The sequence below is a fragment of the Colletes gigas genome, unplaced genomic scaffold (assembly GCF_013123115.1).
Source record: "Colletes gigas isolate AHSC1104 unplaced genomic scaffold, ASM1312311v1 Colletes_gigas_Sc00001, whole genome shotgun sequence".
NCBI classification, from domain to species: Eukaryota; Metazoa; Arthropoda; class Insecta; order Hymenoptera; family Colletidae; genus Colletes; species Colletes gigas.
Genome location: NW_025106630.1, coordinates 4,988,402 through 5,014,196, shown reverse-complemented (window position 1 = coordinate 5,014,196; position 25,795 = coordinate 4,988,402). Strand labels below are relative to the sequence as shown.

General features: G+C 36.3%; 3 protein-coding genes across 3 annotated transcripts in view; 2 read left to right on the top strand and 1 right to left on the bottom strand.

Moving 5' to 3' along the window:
- Positions 1 to 8,395, bottom strand: part of LOC122396928 — a 92,187-nt gene extending 83,792 nt beyond the window's left edge. Inside the window, exon 1 of the mRNA XM_043395713.1 lies at positions 8,078 to 8,395. The gene's annotated coding sequence lies outside the window, so the exon portion shown is untranslated. The remainder of the gene's footprint in view (positions 1 to 8,077) is intronic.
- A 9,033-nt stretch (positions 8,396 to 17,428) lies between these two features.
- Positions 17,429 to 19,498, top strand: LOC122405294 (viral IAP-associated factor homolog). The gene is made up of 5 exons (XM_043409943.1): positions 17,429 to 17,617; positions 17,794 to 17,929; positions 18,014 to 18,242; positions 18,317 to 18,525; positions 18,618 to 19,498. The coding sequence occupies exons 1-5, from the start codon at positions 17,615 to 17,617 to the stop codon at positions 18,752 to 18,754; spliced, it is 714 nt and encodes a 237-aa protein (XP_043265878.1). The 5' UTR covers positions 17,429 to 17,614; the 3' UTR covers positions 18,755 to 19,498.
- Positions 19,499 to 20,334: 836 nt separating this feature from the next.
- Positions 20,335 to 22,225, top strand: LOC122396402. The gene is made up of 3 exons (XM_043394760.1): positions 20,335 to 21,599; positions 21,837 to 21,913; positions 22,189 to 22,225. The coding sequence occupies exons 1-3, from the start codon at positions 20,335 to 20,337 to the stop codon at positions 22,203 to 22,205; spliced, it is 1,359 nt and encodes a 452-aa protein (XP_043250695.1). The 3' UTR covers positions 22,206 to 22,225.
- The last annotated feature ends 3,570 nt before the right edge of the window (positions 22,226 to 25,795 follow it).

The following is a 25,795-nucleotide window of genomic DNA, read 5'->3' as shown; positions in this document are numbered from 1 at the left end:
GACCTCGAAGAAACAGGAAATCAGTGGAGCGGAAAGCCATCGTGCCAGACGGGACTTCCGGCTCGCTCTTTTGGCTTACCTTAACACCCTCCGATGATCGCCGTGCTCTCGATCATAATCGTTTACATACAGTGGCAGTCATGCTCCTACACAAGACTCGTGTTTCGTTGCAAATAAAAAATTAATTAATTGACTATCGAACCAATTATCTTATTTATTCAACGTATTTTGATCGAGAGTAGTGCGTAGGTTGGTGACGAAAAATTGATTTCTCGGTTCTTTTTTTGATCGTGTCAGTAGCTAGAAAAGTAAACGAGAATTGTGTATTGACAGTTAGCGATAGGCCACGCGCGTAAAAAAAAAGAAAATACCAACGAACAAAGCCTGTTGTTCCTTTGCTGTTCGGTCATAAACGTGTTTCGAAAAGAATGGACCTTCGAAGCACCGAAATTTGCTTATGAATGGCGTATCGACGATTCACTCGATTGTTTAGAGAACGCTCTCTTGATTTGCACAACACGCGTTGCACTCACATTTTTGTCTATTTTCATATAAAGGACCTTGTATGGCCATGTGTTAAAACGGCACTTTCTGTATCGCGCAATTTCTATTCTATTAAATTTTGTTCGTTTTCCAGAAATCCGGCTAATTTATTAATTTACCCTGCATACTCAAGCGTGAGGAATAGTCACTGTGAAAGAGTTAAATTATCGAATAATTCCTTCGTGTACCGTAGAATCTCACGGATGCTACATTTGTGAGCACCTAACAAAGCACATAATAAGAGAAGGCAAGGGAAAGAGTTCTCCATAACGTGAGATAGTCGACACAAAGAAAGTTACACCTCGCGATATAGGCCAGTGTTTAACTTTCCCCATTACTCTCAGTCATTTGCGAGCAACATTCAAAATTTCAGAGCGGATTTGCACACATCCGTGTAATACTTTAGTCTAAATTTGCGCTCTCTATACCAGACCTCCTTGACTCGAACTTTCCTATTTAGAAGACAAGTTATCAACAGCATAACTCCCTATAGTCCAAACTATTTTCAGCTTTTACAAAAAATTATACGATAGAACGTAAACACTGATGCTGACGAATATAAATTAAAAAGTAAACTGTAATCGACACAACTTTAATAGCTGTTGCGAATAGATTGAAAACAGGGTTGAATTAAATTTCGAAAATATGGATAATGAACCAAGAACTTCAGAGACACGTACGACTATAAAAACGGCTGAACGACGCTTTCATATTTGGCATTTACAAACACACGCGACAATTTAGTACGAAATTTTGCGCGGACGTGGCTTGACTCGTTCAAATAATCTCAGCAAAGAAGTGTTTCTTAAGATTTGAGCGCGCCAACAAAGACGCTACACGGTCCTTTGGTCCCCAAGCGTACACGCGGACTATTCAGGCCTTTATGTTAGCTTCCACTGAATGGTTCGTACGAACTTCCACGCGGCGGGATTTAGCATACCGTGGGCATTTCGCGATTCAATTCAGAACGCCAGCGATGTTCCGCAAGACGGTCGTGATTTATGATTCCTCGTGCATTGGATGAGAATTAACGTTTCAATCCGATACGTCGGGCATGCCAAACTCATTTCTGCCCGAGAACCATTTTGAACTTTGCTACCGTATCGCGGACAGCCGATATGCATTCATTTCATCTCGTTCAAAATCACCTTAAAGACCACTTTTCAGCCATTACAACGTAAGTAAGCGCAACTAATTTACTGATAAAAGAGAGGTTGATAAAACATGAAGCAAGTATAAAAATAGGACGAACTACAAAGTCTAATAAATTGGGCCACATGTTTGACATGCTTGTCATACGTCGTCCTCGTCTTTCCGCGAGCCGCGTCGTTTTCGACAGGTCGAGGCTTCAAAGCATGCATTTTACGATGCCGTCAATCTTGGTCCCGTCTTTGTCGAGAAAGCCGAAACGCTGGCAAAGCTACGAAGGAATAATCGAGCCCCGCGGCAGCGATTTTTAATTTTCCGCAAAGTGATCGCGATCGAAACGCGAAATTGCAAAGACAAAAGGTAGACGCAAGGTGTTAGCGACTCGGTGATGAGTTTCTGATCGCTTTTCTCCTGGAGTGTAACGTAACACGCATTTCGATGCAGTCGCGAACAAAAAAAAATTGAAATTACTTCTGCGATGAAAAACTATATTGAACCGAGTACATCGACAAAGATTTCATGCTCGTCGATGAAAATCATTTTCTACGATATATATATTTACATTTACGAGCTCGTCAAGCAATATTGTGACATTCATTAGTGATTTCGCGAGATGTTCGAGCACTAGCACTTGACAAAATATTTTCTTACGATCGCAGAATGCATCGAAGGCATCCCTGTTTAGGCTGGCTAGCGTGAAAATAAAGGGCGAGTTGAGTTATGATACGGGACGTTGTATCGTCGATTATTTCCCGAAGTTAACGAAAACGTCAGCTTTTAGATTCTACAAACAATCGCGTCGGTTCGCTTACCGAGCAAACGAAAAGGTTAACAATGGAAGAAAAAGTCTAGCACTACGCTGCGGGGAATAAACGTACAATGGAAATAACTTTAAGACGCCGGAGACGTCGGTGTATTTTGTATCGTGTAACTTTTCGACTTTCTCGTCGCGTAAAAAGTTCGACAAAGATTCGAGTGTTCCGATCCCCTCGAGGCTCTTTGCGATCGTAATCGACACAGTGGCGATGCTTTTTCCGTCGAAGGCCATGAATGAAGTTTCTATGCGTATGCGTTTCGCTAACTTACTCGTTTCATTCACACGTTAGTATAATGTGTTTAACTTGCATACGCGTCGCATCGATATGCCATTCGTTTTTCAAGCGTCGCGCGTTTCCCATGACTTCGCGAAACCGAAACGCGTTCGTACAAATGCTACTTTATGGAACACTATATTTCCAACAAGACAGGGAGGCAATCTTAATAGAACCTATAACAATTTTATGAATCGTTCGCCGATTTAAACAATTTATCGATGTTATCGTGTTTAATAATTTCTCTACGCTTACTAAACGAGTTGCAGCAGAGAAAGACACGAAGTATCAAGGAAAAAATAGAAGTTGGGGGGCTAAAGCTTTGAAAAGTTCCACGACATTCTTTGACAACCGAGATAGCTATCAACGCGACCCAAATTCTACCCGCGACACGCACAAACTTCCGAGTTAATTTTTTATGAAACAAGCAGGGGATTGCACGGTGCGCCAATTAAACCCAGTCATCTATTCAGCAGCAAAAAAAAAGGAGGGATCCATGAATGGGACCGAGGAACGTACAAACGTGGACGCTCGAGGAGTCTGAATAATATCGCGTATTAAAATCACCCCGGACCTAGGCCACGCAAACCCTCCTCCTCGTGCTCGACGACAACCGATCGATGCACTTTCTTGACACCCTGTATGTACAGAGTGCCGGAGGCGATGCGTGGGTGGGCGTCTAGCAACGAGGCACCGGGACCACGGCGTCTCGACAAAGTCGGTCGGAGACTCCGCCACGAATTCTTTGCCCAAAAACAATCTCGTGCGTTGAGTCAGAGCCGTGTTTGGAAGGTAGAACACGGCCCTGTAGGTATAGTTACCTAGACTATTTAAACACAGGGTCGTGGACCGGCGACCTAACCCTTTTCCGCCTCTTGCGGCGCCCGCGGCACAGAAATTCGACTACGCTTGCAGTTTACGGGTGATAATTTTATCTCCAACGGAAGTGCAAAGAAGCGAGTCTTAGAGTCTACAGGCTGGTTTCCCGAAGAAATATTTTCTTACACGGGCCATTCCCAAATTAAACGATCAAAGTTTGTTAATATTTTCTATGAATATAAATGAGGAATAAGCGTCCCAAGGCAGTGGCTCGTAACCTTTTTTTTTTACACGGTCCCCCTTTGATAGACTAATGGATTTCGTGGATCCTCCATCCAACGTTCCCCGGAATAACGTTTTTAAATATTAATTAGATCAATGTTGAAAATCCTGACTTGCTCAAATGCAAAGAGTCTCAGGATTGCTTTCATCAGCGACTGAGCCAAGAAGGCTGGTAATTTCTCTGAACAAGATATATAATGTTTGAAATAACTTGCATACGTGATAATATTTCTAAAAAGGTTCGGTAAAAAGGACTACCACTTTTCTGTTTACTTTGGGAAATAATAAACACGCGTAAAGTGTCTACAATAAATTTTCGACCACCCTATATATGGATGACGTTTAATTTGCGTATTTCAACGCCAGCTATCGTAGCAGTGCATTCCGTTTTCCCGCGGCAATACGGGCGTATCCTAATCAGGATAAAAATATTTCTGGAGGAAATTACAACCTATCAAATTCGCCGTTCGCGTTCCATAATTAAATGCTCGTGGAGAAGAAACGTCTAGGAAGGAATGCGCTCTGCCTCTGATTACCAGAGATGATCGACCAATTCATACACCGTGCAAATTTCTTACGCATTATCTTTTATTTGAATAACGAGAGCCAGCTATCGGACGTTTATTAATATTTATCGCGAACTCGAAACGCGTTGCTTCCGCTGGGCCCGCGGTAGACTGAATCGAATCAAATTTATCGCGCAGTGTACCACTAAACTTCAATAAAGAGTCTTATGCGTATAAATATAAGGAAGATAATTACGCAATCTTAAAGTTAAAGAAATGCTTTAACTGGCGTTTCGATTTATCTGCTTCGAGTCATCTCCGAAACGATCTATGAATAGAAGAATTAAAACTATAAAATTAATTTAATTTCTTTTTCACTCCGTATACATCTGGTTATCTGGTCAATGGATGAATGACATTGCTCGTTAAACGCGTCGCATTTAATGGATTAAAATTAAAACGGGCACGGGCCACGGAGCATTACGACGCTCCAGGGAAACGCGAATCGAAACGACGCGAAGTTTTGTTGGGAGGCAGACGCAGATGCTACGCGCAACACGGTAGATGAATCAAAGGGGGACGGGAAAAATTGAGAAAACGAAGAATCCAGGATGAATATTCACGAGAGCGGAAAGGAAGACGAGGGAGGAGAAACGACGAGCAAAATAGCAACCGAGAAACCGGGGCTGAATGTTGAGCAAATGAAACGCTGAAGACGAAGAGGGAAGCGACCACGAAAGTACGCCGCGAACGAATAAGACCAAAGTGTGACGAGGTAATGAAGAAGATAAAACTATGGCCCGGGGGTCTTAAAAAAGACGAAAATGCAACGGGTGCATAAATATTCAGTGGTGGGTCGTGCCGTGTGCGCGCAAAGATGAAGAAACACGAGCGAAGAAGCGAGCCTCGGACGAAGCAAAACGATAAACAAGAATCTACAGACAGACGAAATTGAAACTGGAGTAAAGGGGGAGGGGAAACTAGTGGATGATGGCGATAAAAGTGATACGCGAGAACGAAGTTGATGAATAATCTCTGCAACAAGACATAAAAGAAAGAGTACGAAGCGAACGAAGGGAAACGAAGGAAGGAAAATGACGAGAAGTTGGTACAAAGAAACGGCAGCGTGAAACTCGATAAACGATGAATAAAATATGAAATTTAAAGTTGATTGACATTAACCCTCTCGCTCTCAAAGTATCTCGGCCTGTGACGGTGGAAAACTGTCGAGGCTATTTACGAGGCAGCTATAGGCTTTCGTTAAAAAATCCACGGAACATTGAATTTTCAAGATATTCCAACGAGACAAAAATAAGTTTCAAACTGTTCCGCCGATACGTTACGAATTTTCAAACAAGATTATTTAAAAGTAACTTTTCATCAGGAATTATTTCCTTCTGGATTGTGTTAGGGTTTACACTCGACTCTACGTGCGCAAAAGACCTCGAACACTGAACTTTAAAATTTCTTCCGGTCCTCGTAACTACGTCGTCCACGTGGAATGTGAGAGAGGATACCATTCAAGTTTCGCAATACATTATGGCTCCATCGATCTCCTCTTTGCGTTTAAATCACTTCCTCGAAGAAACCAAACGATTAAATAAACCAAACTGCTTGAAAGGGCCAATATGATTTGTGTTTCTTTCAAAGCTCGCTCATGAATAAATTTCGACTTTATGTACATCTTCGAACCACTACAAGTTTAAATATTACATCGATCTTTGTTCTTATTCATCTGTAATATCATCGTTTAACCTTATATGTATTCATTATAATTTGATACCTTCTAGTGGACACCAAATAATATTCCTTTTTTACCCAAAAAGATTTATATTGAATATGAAATTTAATTTTCTCACACGATACAAAGATTTCTTATCTATTCACACTTCCCGGCCGGATTCCATTTTAAAAAGAGTAAATTTGTCGAATACTCTCGCTATCTATTCCGCGATTATCACGTCAAGCATTTATTTGCCAAAGGAATAAGTTATGCGTATTATTATCGATATGATTCACACACTCGCGATTGTGTCCAAATGTGTGTAAACAGATGCACCGTATGCAGATAGGCTCGTAAAGGCCTTTAGAATTTTTCGTCATTCGCGTTTCGTATGCGTATGTGACAGAAAAAAGAAAAATACAGCGTCGAACATAGTAAATGGTTCATTGTTCTCGAGAGGAGACAATAACGTGTGGGCCTCTCGGATCCGTTGCTGACGAAATTCATCGTTCAACAATGGAGTAAAAACTTAAAAACATAGACACTTGGAGACACGATTGTTGTTCATTCCTATTTTCCGAAAGCATTCTTCTTAATGCAACATGGTATCGCAATACGCGCTTAAATGGTCTTAAATAGCGTTGTAGGACGGTCACTCCTAATTCAAGGATTTAAGATAATAGTCATGCTTTACCTTTCTGTAACTTCTATCAGAAATGGTCAAAATTTTTATTTAGATTACTCAAATTAAATTTTTCCCATCTACACGATTAAACTAGATTACGAAACGCTGTGAGAATTTCTTTACAAATTCATGTGCATTACATTCTGCTATGTACCAAACATATTGACCAATAGCAAACAGACGTTAATTACAACGTGTTAGCCAATCTCTCCACGCGATAAAGCGTATTTGTATTTGACGAGTGCGGTCGAAAAATAATTCCGAACGTTAAACATGAATTTACAAAATTACGTTTCGGGAAGAAAAATTCTATTTACCATGCAAATATTTATTGAACATTTTTGCGGCGAGGAATCGATACGGCCAGACAAATAACGTTAAGGAATGCGATGTATCATCGTCGATAAATGCAGACGATATGGATACTGTCGCGTTACCATTTCCACGGCGTTGACAGCGTGCCGGAAAGGAAATTTCAAGTTCGATCGGAGAAGAAACGCAATAAACGAGCGATCCAGAGCGTCTTGGCGAAAGTGCAAGGTTAAATCGAATAAGATCGTCCTCCTGCGCCGAATACTAGACGCAATTACACGTCGCTTGTGCGACACGCTTTCTTTATTGCAAAGATGTCAGTGCCACGTAGCGTAACGAAGGTCGTCTGTCAACGCGGAATACCCGTGCAATTTGCAAATCGTGATGTAATCCTTCGCGCGTAGTTCGGCGTTCATCGGTAAAATGGACACGTATCGACAACAATTTAAATAATTTTTTTTAATAGATATCAATGATCGTTTAATTTTAAACATATTTATTCGTAACGTTTTCAACCTCTATTTTCGGAGTAAAAATGGTATAAATTAAATATTTGCAATTGCTCTTTAAAATGATAAATATATCAATATCATTTTAACGGAAGGTTTCACGCTTTCCTTTGTAATATTTATTTCGCAAATCGAGTTCCGAAATCACTTTTCTTTTTATTCCTATGAAGGTTTTCGTTCGACTCTGACAATACCAACACTTTTTAAATACGGACAAATTAAAAGATACACCGCTTAAAATAATGAAAAGATCATGTTCTGAATTATAGATCGTGGACTACTTAAATCAGTATTTTTCGAATATTATTGCAATTCAAAGAGTAACGAATAAACAGTTTCTTAATCTTAATTCTATCTGGACAAAAATCTTGCCCAACTCTATAATAGATACCTCGAGATGAGACAAATATTTGTCACGTTGCTATTCGTATGAACAAAACGATTTAAATGTCGCGTACCTTCACGTCATACAGCGGTCATCTAGCGAAGTCACTCTTCCCAAAACTTCTGTCGAACTCACTTGTCCACTGTCGATCAACGTCGAACCAACTAATCCGCGGGAAGTCACACGCGCAAAAGACGCAAAAGGCGCACGTTCGGTTTCTCGACAATGTCAAACGCGATCCCTCCGTAGACGTATTTCTTTTCGAGCACTTGCATGGACCTCGGTGGCTCAAGTTCGACCGAACATGCACGGTACGAGGGAACGTACGCGTCTCGTCATTTTAGTTGCCTTTCGCGTGCGCTTTCGTAAAAAGCACAAGGTAAACACGCGCGCGTCGTCCGAGACGGTCGAGTCCGCGGTTGACAGTCGCGACTTCCGATCGCATCGAACGAGATCGTGCCTCGTCGTGACCGTCGAATTGACTCGTCACTGCTCCCCGTTGTTTTTCAGTGATAAAAAGAAATTGCACGGTACGGTCACGGTGGAAACCTGTCGTGCCACGGGACACACACGACCAGTCAGTCAGTCACGGCTCGGCAGTCGGCGTACACTGCAAGCCGAACGTCGCCGCCACGCGACTCCGAACTCGAAAGCAGAGCCGCGCAAGATGGTCGACGCCGAGGCGGCCCGTTCATTGGCTACGAGCCTCCACCAGGTACACGGGCACTGTTATCGTCCAACAAAACGCGGCGTACTGTGTCTCGAATCTCGCTGGAAAGTTTGCTGATAAGAGACACGGTACGGGCGTTCGCGCTCTGCTTTCGACTGCCCGAAAATTTGGAGCAAGTTTTACTTTAGAGGACACTTTCAACCCCTTGCACGATAGCAAGACCACACTCGAAGTCTCATACGCAGATTTTCACATTCACGGACAATAAACACATTTTATTATCCATGTTTACTCAACTTGTTTTGTTGTTCTTATGTCCTCTGCCCACCACTGAAGCAAACGTGTTATGAAATACCCTGTGTACCATGATTCCATAGCTAGAGTGACTTCTATTAATATATCATATTGACGCGCTGGCGCGACATTTTTCACTGGAAGCTTGATACCGACTGTTTGAACGAAAACCGTAACGCGAGTAATACGATATTTCCTATTATGAAGAGTGTGTTCGGTCACTCGTGGGAAAAATTTTAATAGGAGATTCTAGAGGCCAAACTAAGACGAAAATTAAGGATACTAATTTGTCGATTGAGGCTTCGTTAAAAAGTTACAGAAACATTTCCGGCCACAAAGTATATCTTCGGTAAAGAATTTTTTTCTCGAAAGTGCGTAAGATTTCGGGGGTATGTCTATTCACCAAAAACGATTGTAATTGACCCCCGCAATCGAAAATAATTTTTTTAGAACGATTTGAAAATTTTTTTTTCGCTGAAATATTTCAGCACCTACCTGATTTTTTTTCTCGAAAGTGGATAGGATTTCGGAGATATGTCTATTCACCAAAAACGATTGAAATTGACCCCCACAACCGAAAATAATTTTTCCGTGAATGATTTGAAATTTTTTAATTTAATTGTTAATAACTTTTTAACGAAGTCCCAATCAACGAATTGATATTCTTGATTTTCGTCTTATTTTGGCCTCCAGAATCTCCCATTAAAATGTTTCCCAAGAGTGGCCGAACACCCTGTATAGATCGTAGAGAATTTCAGTAAAATCAAAATATACTCATAGATCATTAAAGCACGAATCGTATTTTGTCGATCAATATTTCTTTTAATATTCTTTTAATAACATACCGACAACGATACAACAAAACAGTAGTTTGTTACTGAATATGATTAATACGTATAAAAATAACGACGTAATTGAGAGTCTTCGAATGGAACTACAATAAAACCACCTGGTAGGAAACGGGTAAACCTTCCGTTCAACACAATACATACTAAGGTCGATTGGTTTATGGAGCGTGTGTCGAGAGGAAAACCGAATTTCTAAAGAATCTTAAAGTTGTACAGAAAGCAAACGGTACACGAGAGGATTTTATACCTTTTTTTTTTTAGTATTTCGACGATGTAGAATGAATCAGGATATCCGGTCGTTTCACGTTTTAGAAGATAAAGTAATTTTTAGTCCATCGAAAATATGGGAACAGTATTCGAATATTACGTAAACAACTAAAAAGTACAAGTTCCGTATTACTTCTGACAGTCGTTAACATTTAATTAACATTTTGCATTCTGTCCGACAGGTAGATAGTATCAAACAGGTACGAACGTCCTACTTTGACATCCAGTTTTACTGTATCCTCTAACCATGCTGAAAACTAGAACCTATAATTCAATTCGTGTCGGTTTTTTCTTTTCAAAGAAATTATGCATTTTCGTTTTATATATAATCTATCACCCCGGTAATATTGCAATAAAGTCGATGGATCCAACGTATTCTGAAAATACGATCACACTAATTACAAGTTTTATTTATCTTCGATGGGAAAAAGATTACAAAATCAAACACGAATTAAGATCGTAGCACGTTTTCCGTGGATCAATCAAACGCATTGTGCTTCCTCGACGGAAACGCGGAAAGCTTACGTGTAATTGGCAATCAAGGATTACGAAATGGGATGAAGCGATGAAATATAACAGAAAGCCGTTTATACGTACACAAAGCGGCATCGTTTACTTTAAGCGTTCTCTTACGTCGAACGGAGACGTTGTGGAATTAGAGTTCAGTTTATCGCCAATCGACGCCGGATTGAAAATTACATTTTCGCTCGGGGGGCAATTAACGATCACGCGAATGAAGGCATCCCTGCGGCACTCGACCCTGGAAGGAACACAGCTAACTGCAAATTTCCGGTAGGCTACGTTCTAAGCGAAATGGACATGCACACAGGTTCGAACACATTCGGTCAGTTGGATTGTGCACGATCGTTCGGAGCCTCGTTCGTTTCCGATTCTCTTTGCTTCCCTTCGTTCACGCCTTTCCTGAGGGCCCTATCGCACGTACGCGAGTGCCTGCAAGGTCGTTTTATCCCTCCTCCGCCTTTTCCGTCGCATTGTAATGCCATACGCGCGATTATGTAAATTTTCTTGGCCAAACGAGCAAACAGAGAAGTGTCCGATACGTCTTCCTAACAAGATAATATAACGTCACGAATTTAGTTTTTCAATGATAATACTACTACGAATTCCTTAGACGATCCGAATCAATTTATGGCAAGTCCATCGTTTTCAACTATATTATATTTTCTAGTCGATATATTATCTCGAAAAATACCCTCCGAATTCTTCTAATTTTTATCTCCTCGCCATATTGGCTTCTTTCGAGTTATTCAAGAACATCGTCTCCTAGGCACTGGTGCATGCGTGCACCTCCACGAGACGAGCGTTGCACGTCGAACAATTATCAGCAAAGTGCAATGGCACTGAGAAGCTCTGAAAATGCTAGTTGCCACGACGTCTGAGGATACGGACAATTTTTTTTCTAACAGAAGGGAGATTCTTTGCGGTGGTTAGCACCTGTTTCTGCGAGAGTTATGCGTAGATCATTATAGAGATTACGAAAAAAGAAAAAAACTCGTCGCAGGATATGCGTGTTTACGAACGGGTATACGTGCGTGATACACAACGCGATTTCTAAATACACAAGAACATCCTGCGTTCACACTAGTTATGCGACCAACGTGAGCCCGTGTTCGCGTTCTACCTGCGCCCGAACCTACGTAATCTGGAGACTGTAAATATATTAACTGTTATCGTGGAACGTCACCGAGAAGTATGTTTCGCGTGTGCTCGTTACAACCGACTCCCGTGTTTATATCAAACGGCGAAAATTTATTTTCGCGCGTCCCCATTAATTGATGAAAGAACCTTATCAAGGTCTACCACGCTTCGCCTGGGAATTGGTAGCGACCTCGCGATACTGGAAATGTAAATTAAACCACCAATGCTTACTCCGCGCTTCATTTTATCGCCATTAAATTATCATCTTTCTCAATCAGAAAACAGCAGCACGATTTCGTGTTATGTCGAAGATGCATTTGTAATTCATGGACACTTAGTGAAATGATTACTTGTTCGAATCAATTTCGACGATGTCAGGCATAGCTATGCTTCCGTTGTTACTAATGTTTCTCTGAACGTTGTGGAGACAAGTAAGATCTACATGTTCCCTCGGTAGCAAGTAATAGCTGAGAAGTTACCAATTATGTCTACTTGTGGATTTTACTTTATCATTTTCTGTAACTAATGGATGAAATTTTTAATTTTAATTTGAATAAATTTCTATGGTACCGAGAGTTACCTGCGTGGAAGTTAGCAATTATGTCTGTTTATAGGTTTGACTTGGATTGGAATATCTGTTGACCATTTTTCAATAATTATAACTGAATTTCGTTGCTTAAAATCTCTCTTCGTACAGTATTAGAGATGTTTAATATATAGCGGGAGGTCTAATTAAATTTTGATTAACGTCCTCCGTACCACGAATTAACGGAGTACATATAAATTGGCTATTACGTCTATCGATAGATTTGACTTGCAGCAACTGTTTGCCATTTTCACCATACTACGTACGCGAATTGGCAAGCTCGATCTTCGCTCCGTAATTTGAGGAAAGAAGGTCAGAGAACCATCGATACCTAACCACAGAGAGATATCGGCTCGACGAAAGAGCTGACCACGAGATTGTGGTAAATCGAAGGATGAACTAAAACCAGACAATGGAAGCAGGATATTTATGCATTTGAAAATACAATGTTCCGGAAAAGGGACGCAAAAAGTATCACGATAGAGTTAAATAACACAACCATAAACTAGCGAAGTAACCCTCCACACGTTTTATTTTCAAATTAATAATTTGTATTATGAAATCTGAAACAAGTACGAATCGAATCTCCAATATAGAACATTACTTGGATTAATTTTTTTGTAAAAAACGGGTCAGCGATGCTCCTTTATTCAATCCGTCGCGAATATTTAAATACCAATGTAACAAAACGCTATTATGATAGATGCTTTGTTCGCAATTAAAATCGCTTTGACCCCAACGTAATACGTAACCGCGTATAAATGGCAGAAATTCCTCTGAATCGAGCCGCACACGCCTAAATACAGGGTTAAGTTCCAATCTAGCACGCAACCGGAAGTGTCAGCGCTTCGCCAAACAATGCTTTCGAAAAAAAAGGAGCGCAACAATAGAAAACAATAACGGCAGACGGTGCGTGCAATATACGCTCACGCAAGGGAAGCTTTGGTCAGTATTCCTCTACTGCCATTCCCATTGTGTCAATTTTCCTGAAAATTTTTTAGACTTTTTGTTCGTATTCTCTAGTTCCCTTCCGATACGATCGCCCATTTTTATTTCCTGCCGCACATCGTAACGGAACGTTGTTCTTTTCCTACGTCGGTGTAACCGTGCTCGTAAGAAAAATACCGACGAAAATCGTTATCGAAGAAGTGAATGTTCGTAAAGTACCAAAAATGGAGATTTACGAATATTTGTTCTACCCTTTCATATCGTTGGCGTAAACGCGTAACGATACACGTGACCACTTTCATCCATCAGGAGTCAGCGGTGCACATTTTCCGCAATTTGCTTGCCGCCGTTGAAGAAGCATGTTTCTTTTATGCGATCCGTCAACAAAGGCTGTGTGTCGCACAAAGGTACACGCGACGTGAAAGCACCGTGAAAACGGATTGAGCGTCTCGCGTTGTTACACGTGTGTTACACGTGCGTCGAGCTTCGTATGTCGCGTGTACACGGAGGAAAATTAATCTGCATTCTTTCGCGCCAAGCAAGATCGCGAGCCATTTTTTCTTTATCCACGAAACTTAACCGACCAAATTAAAATCGACGCTTCGTCGCGTGTATTTTATTTCTAGTCTCCCAAACTTGTAAAAAGAAATTTAAATGTAAAAAAAAAACGTGTACAAGAAACTAAAATGTAAATGTACGGTGATCTACAACTCCGAGCGTGCGTATACGACACGATGGTGATGATATACCGTTATAGACAGAAATTATCATTCCGTATACTTATAAATATTATCGAGGTGATGCCTCAAACTGGTTTTAGGTATTTGGTGCTGAACACAAAACATAGCCGTGGTCCAGCACAGCTGCACGATTAACCGGTTTCTCTGATTACGAGCGACCCGATGTACAGTCAATGAGTGTAGCGTAAATATATAGTACGCATTACTTTATTAGATCGACGATTTGTATACGTATGCAATTTATACGCGCCATCTTTGACATTTATCAGTGATGGTACAAACTTTGCTACATATTTTAGCTGGTCCTATCACAGATTGAGTCAGCAAAGCCATTTGACACTGTAAACATTACTTTTTAATAATCCCTTGCAATAAATATGTTAAGAGTAAAGCGTTTCATCTATACGTGTATAGTAATTATTAGACATTTTGAGCGCTCTACACACACGTACATCGGGTTGCCTGCTACTAGGAGCAGTTCGATGCGAAACACGAATAGATAAAATCATAGATGTTAGAATACGTTCTAAGGCTGATAGAATAAATACAATACAATGCTATCAACTATAAGAATGAAAAACGTGGAGAGAGTTACGATTTGACTGAAAAAGACTGATTATGGTAACTAAATAGCGTATAATAAAGTATTATTACTTTGTTGTTACTTATTTCATTTTGAATAGCAAAAAGTGAACTTTTTATTTATGACAAATCAAGAGCAAAAATTTGATATGTATTAATGTTGAAAATGTTATTACGAAAGAAAATTATTAAATTTAAAATTGAGTTATTTAGAAAAAACGACTTTGATCAAGATTTAATAATAAAATACTTTGAAAGTTTAAAATAATTTATTGAAGCAAATTTATTAACTTGTTATTTGAAATATTCAATTTGGTACAATTTCGTCGTCAAAGTGAATTATTTAAAAAATGAAAATAGGAAACAATGCATGTTACTTTGATTGGGGACCAGAGAAACAAAAAGTGTTAAAAACTTACCGATCGTAGAACACAGTCAAGTATACTTTGGTGGTAAATCGTCGATGTTGTCGAACCCATGGATGCGGTGCTAAACATAGTAAATAAAAAATGGAAAATATTAGAGACTGCTTTTAACAAACTTTAAAATTAGGATTTCTTTTCTTTAAAACAAAGTACGAAGATACTTACATTCCTCGTCCTGGTCTATCGCCCTAACTTCCTCTTCAGTGATGCACTGACTTTAATACCGATACGAGCATTTCTAATTATCAAAGGAATAATTGAAAAAAGAAATAGTAAAGTGAATAGAATTCTAACGCGACCGAAAATCGAAGTCGGCGAACAATTGGCTCTACTATCGCGATTTATAAAACAAAAAGAGCCACGATGCTCTGGAAGAAATTTTCAAATACGCAATAGACTCTATTTGAAGCATCTGTGCTTCGAAAAACAACAAACTATTTACGCAAAACCACTGACTCTATTGACCGCATTGCGTACGGTTATCAACATTCCTGAAATAAAACTGGGAGAGGAAATAACAAATGCTCAATAAGCACCGTGTGCTTTCCTATTTCTCTTTTTTTCTCTCTAAAATTAATGTATATCAAAGGAAATACTGTTTCTTAAAACTACAAATTAATTATTTAATTTAAAAATATTATATTGCAGCCTCTTCATATTAAAGTTGTAAGCATATTGATTGAATTAAAGTTTAAAACATATTCCGATTTTCGCAAATGTTCTTAATCTTGCAAAAATTAAAGTTTATTGTTAATCGTGCCTAAATATTATATTATAGTTGCGTAGATTTTACGTTTCATCAAACTTTGATATAAAACTGTACGAAAAAATATCAATTGCAATCAAAATACAGGAAAATATAAGTAATTAAAATTTTTCATCGATATCTACCGAAGCCATTATTAACTCCCGCCCAATTGAAATCACGTGATCATTATAAAAGGAAATAGAAAAAATGATCTTTTCTTATTTTATCTGAACACTAAACTTCAAAAATTCAATAAAGAAACAAAAAAATATAAACAAGTACACATACGTCGATTACTATAATGAATTAGATTTTACCAATAATGAATTAGATTTCACCAATACATAATCCGTTCGTGTAATGGCGTCCATGGCCGGTGGCATTTTCGAAATGTAATGAGAAACTGTAACAGAAATAAAATATTAATTTCGATTAAATGTGTCAATGTAAATGTGCCTAAATCACAATTAAACAACGATTGAACTTGAAATATGTTGTTCGAAATGATATACAATTATATTTAGAGAAATACAATGACGAATAACCTCATTTAATTGTCGGAAAAAACGCGGGCAATCGATTCAACTTTCTTCGCGATTTCGATTCAATTCGTAATAGAAATGTATTAATATTCAACGAAGGTACTATTAGAGAATGGCAGAGAGTAATAATAATTAAATGAAAAGTGATTAGATGTCGATAGGTATGTACCTTATCCGTGAAAGTGTCGTCTTACATATACATACCTCTTATCGCGCCAATTTCGACGTTACGAATGACGACACTGTCCCATTAGCAACGACATCGCGAATTAGGCGGGAAGAGAGGGAACGTACCATGCCTTCGATTCTCGATGTTTTTCCGAGTTAAGGTTAAGCCTCGAATAATATTGTTGATCCTTACGCTCGAGAGTGCCTCAGGTAGAAATTGTGACTGTAAAATTCCAAAGCGAAAAATGATTGAATAATTTATCGTCACACTTTCCACCTGTCACTCTACGAAGCATTCATTTTACGATATATCTCAATCTATCATGCTACTCATAAGTATGTAATTTTATCAGTCTAAATATTTTGCACTGTAAGTAGTATGAGAATATTGTCAATAGATTGTCCAGGTTCTGATGAAAATAATATTAAACACAATCGATGCTGACTCGAACCTTTCGTTTTACGACATTGTGTAACCGGCATCACCAAACTTTCCTATCTTGTTTACGTTCTGTTTTCCCTGAATTACCGTCCTTCCTAGAACTACGACTAACGTTCGTCTCTTATTATCGAAAGTACGAGGTCAATGCCACGAAACAGGAACGTTCTCAACGACTGTGAATACTTGCTTTGTATAATAAAATATTACACATAATAGATACGAAATAACTCTTTTCGAAATAGTCTTTAAACGCAGAATATGCTATAAAGCTATACTTACAAGGCTGGTATTTTAATTCATCAGAGACAAACTGTCTATTTCAATTTTATTCGCTAAACGTGTTTCAAAGTTATTTCTGAACGAAAATAGCAAAAGGCCCTTTGTACAAAGATTGAATGCCCGGTTTATGTCTGTATAGCAAGCCATAAGAGGCGCCACCGACTAATGACATGGTTTTTAAATAGAACGGAATGGAGTGTGAATGCGTCACTGATGATACCATAAATACATGTGTGTAAGAGTACTGCTATATAGTATATTTCATAGTGGGAAACGTAGTCAGCTGTCGGTTCGTCACATGACGTTCTAATTAATTGTTGTCATTTCAAGCTACTTGAAACAACAACCAATCAATTTACATATTGTAAATCAATATTGTAGACTGAAATTAGTCTAAGTTACTATTTACATCATGGTAAGTGAAGAACTGACTTTTCTGAATAGAGGTTATGTCAGAATGAACATCTGCAACTCCAAATAAGGAATGCCAAATATTACTGTAATTTAGAATTATTTCAAATATATTTACAGCTTCATATATTTCTAAAAAAAATACTATGAGCTTGTATAATCACCATTTTTTTAATACAGCAAGACCCAAACGAGGACACAGAATGGAATGACATTCTTAGGAAAAAAGGAATTATACCTGAAAAAGAAAAAGAAGTTACGGAAGATGAAATATTGGACATTGTAGAAAACACCATAAATGAGAAAACTGGACGTTGTATGTAAACATTTATTTCAGTCATCTTGCATGAATGTATGTCAAACAAAATACCAATAATTCTTCCTATTCTTTATCACTTAGCACTCAATGATTTAGAAAATAAGACATTAGATGAATTAGATGAACTAGAGGATGAAGAAGATGAGAAGGTTCTATTAGAATACAGAAAAAAGAGAATAGCAGAATTAAAAGCATTAGCTGAAAAATCTAAATATGGCGAGGTCAAAGAAATATCGGGGAAAGATTATCTTGAGGAAGTAAATAATGCTGGAGAGGACATTTGGGTTGTTCTTCATTTGTACAAAGTTGGGTAAGATAATAAATTATTTGATAAAAACAGAGTGTAACGAATAAACTTTATCTTATTGTGGGAATTGCTTTTAGGTTTCCTCTATGTTCGCTTATCAATAACTATTTAGATAATTTAGCAAGAAAATTCTCTGCAACAAAATTCTTAAAAATAATTTCTGTTACTTGTATTGAAAACTGGCCAGACAGTAATCTTCCTACGATTTTCATCTATCATAATGGAAACATGGTGCAAAAATTTATTGGACCCCTAGAATTAAGAGGCATAAAATTAACTGAAGCAGGTACATATATTTTTTTATTCGTTAAAGAATATTTTTTAACTAAATTTCTTACATTTGAATAAATATAAATATACATTATTATATTGTCATAGAATTGGAATGGATGCTAGGAGAAGCTGGAGCTGTACCAACTAAATTTACCAAAGATCCACGACCAAAAATTAAAGATGTTTTATTCTCTACATTAAGGTCTACTAGTGACGATGTAGATGATGATAATGATTGGTAATTGCATTATTGTTAGGAACTAACACAAGCAAAACAACCATACAAATATTTTACAGCACAAAACATTTTATTTATTTTATCACTGTTGTCACATATACATATTATCATTTATTACACTTGAAATTTTATTATTACATGCAATAATTATGCTACCACAATAAAATATTTTATTAACACATTACCAGTTTTTAGTTTATGATTTCTACCACACATTAATAATTCTATTACACTATGTATTGATAAAATAATCATAGTTTATTTATCTACAGAGAATAATACATGTTTTTGCAATATGGAAAAATAACCTCATTTGCATAAAAGCAACGCTTAATTTTCAATGACATTTCTTTCACTTTGTGCACGAAAACATGTTATCCACGCTTACGATTTGAAGAACTTGTTTTGACTAGATATATCGAAAATTCGATGAAATAAAAAATATAATTAGACTTACAGGAAACTGGAACAATCCACAGCATCGTCGTAATCTTTACTACTAAATTTCGCGTTCAGATTTATTTCCTTTTTTCTACATTTTTTTCACGGTTTACTTATCTTCGGAAAAATCAATAGATCGAACAATCAACAAACGGCATAAAAAAGTTTATCGATATTAAATCGATTCTTGAAAATTATCGAATTTGAACGTAAATATACGTAGCACGCAGTTTTTCGAACGTGAAACTGTTCAGTTACTGCTTAGTAATGTTTATATTTTGTGTCATTGAAGGACTTCTCAGAATACATTCTTCTTTATGTAAAACATAACCAACGGTCCCTTCGTTGTAGTTTTAAGTTCACTTGTTTTCTGTCGCCGACTATGGCCGTATAGACGTAGTACATATGTGTTCTCACGCGGTGAATAAAAGTCACGCTTAAAACTTTTGTTGTCAGGCAGTGCAAGTTTTGTATCGATGTATATGTTATTCATATTTAATTTTTCACGTTAGTTGTATCATTTTTATTGGTTTACTGTAATAATCGATGTAACAGTGTTAAACAAGCACTCTTGCCTGTGGTAACACTGCTCAGCTTACAACGAATTTACATAAAAGAAGCTAGGTAAGTTTGCATATAAAAATTGTCTCGTTATTATTCTAACTATATCATTGGAAGAAATAATTTGTTTGTTTATTAAAATTCATTTTATTTTATGATATTGATAGTTTCTTTTTTTCTCGGTATTTTATCATGCACGTAATATTTCATTTTACATTTTTTAATGATTAAAATGTAATAGTAAGTACAAGAGAGTGAAGTTGTATTTTGTTAATTCTTATTCTTTATTTTGTAACTCTAACAAACAGTGGAAATGTCATTGCAATGTATAGTTAGATCAAATCCGTGGAAAGATATTTGAAGCATTCAACAAACAAGAATAAAAAATACTGAAAAAGTAAATAAATTTGACAACCTTGTTTGTAGTAAGAATAAAAAATAACAGCTTTATTACATAAAGAAAGAAACAAAAGAAAGTTAATCGAAGAAGCTAATAACTTAAAAGAAAAGATAAATAACTTAAAAACTGATAATGTAGCTGATAATGAAGTTTTAAAGCAACATAATTGTACATCCAGTAAAATGTCCATTCGTACAGTACCTAATATTTTAAAAAATAATGCAAAAGTGCATAGAACTTCTGGGGCAACTACAGTAGAAAAAAAGAAAACTCTTATTAACACAAAACAAAATGCACAAACGATGATCAATTCTACTACAATGTTGAATAATTCTTCTCTTATAAAAAAATGTCATAAAAGAAAAGTTAAAAGTAAAAGATTGTCTGGAAGAAGAAAACAAGAACACTTTCTCAAGGAAATGTATAATTTTCCCAATTGGGATATTTATTCACTAATTGATGATCGAAAAGAAGTGTTAAGTAAAAATTTATTTACATCTACAGAAGTAGAACCCCCTATGCAACAGGAGACAATAAAAATGTTCATTGATACACAACATATAAAACAGGAAATACCTGTTTCTGAAAGTGAACAAGAAACAAATTTGCTGTCTCCAGTCTCATACAATATACCCAAAGAATTTATTCCTGAGTCTTACACTTTCTCTGATCCACAAAAGAATGAACCAAATGATTTGCAAAATCCAATTGACTTCTCAAGCAATGAAATATTCAGTAAATTCAACTATGAATCATATGAAACCAATAGCTTGGATTACCTCACAGAATATACATTGAGCTCTGATGAGACACATCACTCATCAAGTGAAATCTATGATAATGACATATATGAAAAAAAACATGACATAAATGGGAATGAGGTTGATATGTATGAGACAAAATATTCCTCTTTGATACAAGACAAAGAGAATGATAATGATGTTTTAGTAAATCATTCCCTAATGTCTTCAAAACATTGGAGCAATGATATATCAGTTTTCAGTGATAAAAAACTAAACTGTTCATCTGATCTTTATTGTGGTTGCTCTCTGGAAAATTATGCTTTACACGAAATGACAATCAATGAAGTAAAAAATGAAATATTTACAGAAACTCTAAATGAACCTTTAGTTACTATGAATAATAACACAGACAGTAAAATCAATTTCAATGATTTAAATTCATATTCTACCTTTAATGAAGAAATATTGTCCCAGAATCCAATAGGAAGTACAACATTACCATTAACTGGATTTATAAATTTTTTTAATGAGATAAAGAAAGAGAAAACAGAAATACCTAGTACAGTAAAACAAAAATGTATCACATTTAATGATTCTAATGATACATCTTTCTCTGAGCCTGATTTTAATATACTTTCCTGCAATTCTGCAGAGGAAGTGAGACATTACTCCACAGATATACTATCAACTGTAAATAACAAAGAGTAAGTGAAGATATAACGCAAAAAATACATTTATTTAATTTATTTGTATTTTGCGATAAAATCTTTAAATTAGCCTTTATGAAAAAGTATCTGAATGATAAATGGCTTGTTACCATTACATCCAATGTCATTGAGTTTAATGTTACAAGCTTTGCTCTTAATAATTTTTTTACTATATAATTTTCCATTTATTTTCACACATTTTTCTGGTGTACATATCACGAGCCTCGCTTACAGATTTAAATGTTCATTATGTTCCCTGATATTTTCAACTACGCGTGCAATGGCGATGCATCTGGCTGCAGCACACGGAGGTAATATTAGATTTTATTGACGGCGAGCCGTGGTATTTGTTACCGAATTTCTTTTCAGGTACGTATGTAATACTTTGCGAAAGCTGCGGTAGGCTTTTCAATCAGAAATATCATTTCAACAGACATTTCATTCATTGCGGTCGCGTGAAAGAACCATTCAAGTGCGATATGTGTATGAAAATGTATAGGTAACAGAGAGGAAATAGTCACCTTGAAGCGTCTATACTTTCAGGTTGCAGACTGTATTAGCAACACTGACAGCAGTTTCTTTTCAGGCATAAATCATCCCTAATTCATCATTTAAAAACACACCATCACGTTCATTATGCTCGTAATCGTTCAACATTCGTTTGTAGCATATGTAACAAAATATATCGTCAATTCTATGCTTTTGAAAGGCACGCGAAAAGACATAAAACTATCTGGTAAGTTAAACCGTAAGAATAAAAAATCAAAATTTTTTATATGCATTATCCTCTCGATTTTAGATTAACGGCGTGGGATGCAACAGTATTATATAAAATATATAAAAATGTTATAAAATATGATAATGTTGAGTTTACGTTTACTCATGATGTTACTTATATGATTGTTATTTTTGATACTATATTGGTACTATCCATGATAAATCCTGATAGTACTTATTTTTTTTATAAATTTTAAAGAAGACTAATACCGTATATTTACGCGTTTAGGTGTTTAGTGATTTATCAAACTTGACCATTGTTTTACAAACTTGGAAATTTAAATTTAGATAATTTTTACTTAACGGTTGTTTAATTTTATATATTTTATTTTTTATTATATTTTTATTTTGTTTTGATACCAAGGTATACAAAGTTCCTTAATATGTTTTTGTTTAATTTTCTTTATACGTAATAAATACCTAAGTAGTGTTCGTCATTGCCAGTTAAAAAGTGTACTTTCACAAAATGTTTCGCTAGATTTCGTAAAAAATCATTGCAGCTTAGATTGCTCACAATTTTTTTTTTTTTTAATATACGCGTAAAATGGATAAAATGTGAATAGTACTGGTGCGTTAAATTAAAGTAAAGATACTCGTATTGTTTGTGTTCATCTTTGTGATCCGGTGGCAATACACAAGTGTTCAATCTAGATGTAAAGCATATTTTCGTAATATATTATTATGTAGTTGTTTAACGTATATTTATATCGTAAAATATTTTGATAAATAAATATTTGAACTGTCGATTTAATTACTTAATTTATATATAAATATTTCCACGATCATCCGCCTTGTTTAGACGCAGTCCTGTGTTTCGTCCAATAATACAAAATTCCTTCCCCCCCCCTGGTACTCAGTATAAATAAACAAATATTTTACAATGTCTAAAAGACACTGTAAGTTTTCTAAAGGTATTTCACTACGGTGTTACCATGCAGTATTCGACAAATTTCGATTATGCATATACGTGCAGAATCGCGACAGCCAAGATAAGAACGCATGAAGGTAATGTAGATTATGTTTATGTGTGTCATCGTTCTAGCATATTGCATCGTAATCTTCCTACCTCGACTCGGTACATAGCAGAATTTCAATCAGTCATTAATTACGGCCTTTAGAAATTTCTGAATCAGAATAATGTTAACGACGTTATCCTTCATTCCGATCTACGAAAGTTTCTACAAAAGCTGACACATTGAAACGGTTGTATAGGTTGCTCCATTATCAGCTTCCAGCCTGAGTGTGTTACCATGTATGCGATCAAAGGAAGACGAAAAGAGAGCGTCACGATAATAGCCACGGACCATTTCAGAATAGAGGACTGTTAATCGAGTGGCCACAAACCGAGTAGTTTCATGCGCCATTAGATTAACCCGACAGCGTACACGAAACTGTAATTATTCATGCTTTTTTCGTTCTGATTGTTTATTTTCTTGTGTGACTGAAACTGGCATTCTCTTCTCGCCTAAAAATGTCATGTCACTATCAATATATTCTACATTCATTGTGCAAAGAGTTTCGTCCTCGAGAATTTTCAATGTTATTGGAATTTGTTATTTTTCTTACGATCTACTACGTTGCATTACCGCCAAACTATTTGTAATGTCTTTTAATAGATGTCGCCAATTGTCACGAAAAATCCTTAAACAGAGATCAATTATGAATATGTAATTTTAATTTAAACAGTTAAGTTGTATTAAAAAATAATCGTAAGGTTCCTATACTTGCATACTTTATATTATAGTCGTTATGTTCTTTACAATTTACCTTATTTTTTTTTTTTAAACTTTTCTTTTGTATATAGGAGTATTTTATGTTCTTGATGGGGATCTAAATCAATAAAAGATCAAAGCTATATAAAAACGATTTTTACTTTGTTCAGAAAATTCCAAAGTATTTGGTGAAACATTAGAACAGGACAATCAATATTTTCACACGTTAATAGTAAAGATAATTACTAATTATGTAGTAATTATATAATTATGAGATTAGTGTATCCAGAAATTTTCCAGTATTTTAAGATATTAAATTGTTAGAGCTATTATTTTATTGTTGCAAAGGTACGTGTTCATAAATCCGACACTTCTGCTAGTACAGATTTATTTAGATATTCTCTATGTCCCCCTGTGACCTACTCACGAAATTGGAAACTGTTTCATACATCTGATAGAACAGATGTTACACATTATTTTAAATAGCAACGAACGTACGATGACAATGATATCTTCGCGAATCTACCAGATGTTATTGTGAAGATCCATTGAAAGGAATAGAATAAAAATCAGTGGGAGTCCTGGCCTCCTCACAATTCCAGTCACGGTGTCGTTTCACGAAATATCGTCGACTCGTCGCTATTTACACGTTGGCTTTCCGTCGTAAATCGTAAAAAGGTTCTATCCCATGTACCTTAGAATTTACTGACTATCGTGCCGTGATGGTATCGATAGATAAAATACAATCCCGTCGTTTTCAATGATGTACGATGAAAAAGACAATTGCAAAAATTGCACGTCCCTGCAGGTTAGAGCCATTTGTTCAATAATTCTGCTATTTCTCTTATTTTTCAATGAAGGCATTCAGTCGCTAACATTTTTACAGATTCGTGCATAAAAATATAAAAATTTGTCGATTTGCGAAATCACGAATCAATTTCGAATTTCTCGTTTGTGGAAAAGTATAGCGCATTATAACTAATTAGAAACAATTGTAAATGAAATTTCCGTATAAACTTTGCAGGTACTAACACAAGCACAAACAATAAATAAAATAGTTTTTTCTCAGTTTCGTTCGCGCGGATGCTGGTTCGAACAAATTAAAACAATTTTTGTTCAATACTTTATCGAAAGCCCGATATAAAGCAGTATTCTTTTCGATGCTTTAAAACTTTTTCCACGCGTAAAGCATTTTATCAAAATATATTTAGCCGCTTTCGAGTTACGGCGGAACCAACATTCAGACAGACAGGCGAATAAATACGAATTCTGAAAATATATTTTGTTACTTTGGTATCAATAAACAAATCCCAAAAATATTTCAAACTCGGAGGAAACAAAAAATTACAAAAATACCTGTCTTTACAGAGTTATTTATACGCGTACATTTTTTATTTATTTTTAAACGAAGATATACCCTTGTTTATTTAATCTATTCCGACTAGAACAAGTGACTATATCGTGGAAGCTTTTTGTACCCATTTTGAGGATGAAAGAAAGTCATATGTCCCGATACATTTTCGTATTGGCAAACATACATTTGAAGGGATGAAAGCAGTCTTTAAAGATGAAGATGGAGATACTATTTGGTCCAATATCTTTGAAAGTATTTCGTGTAGAAAAAATATGAAAACTGAAAAATATGAAATCTATTTAAATAAATAGTATTTAAAAATCTTGATCAATTATTGTGTAAATTTGTAC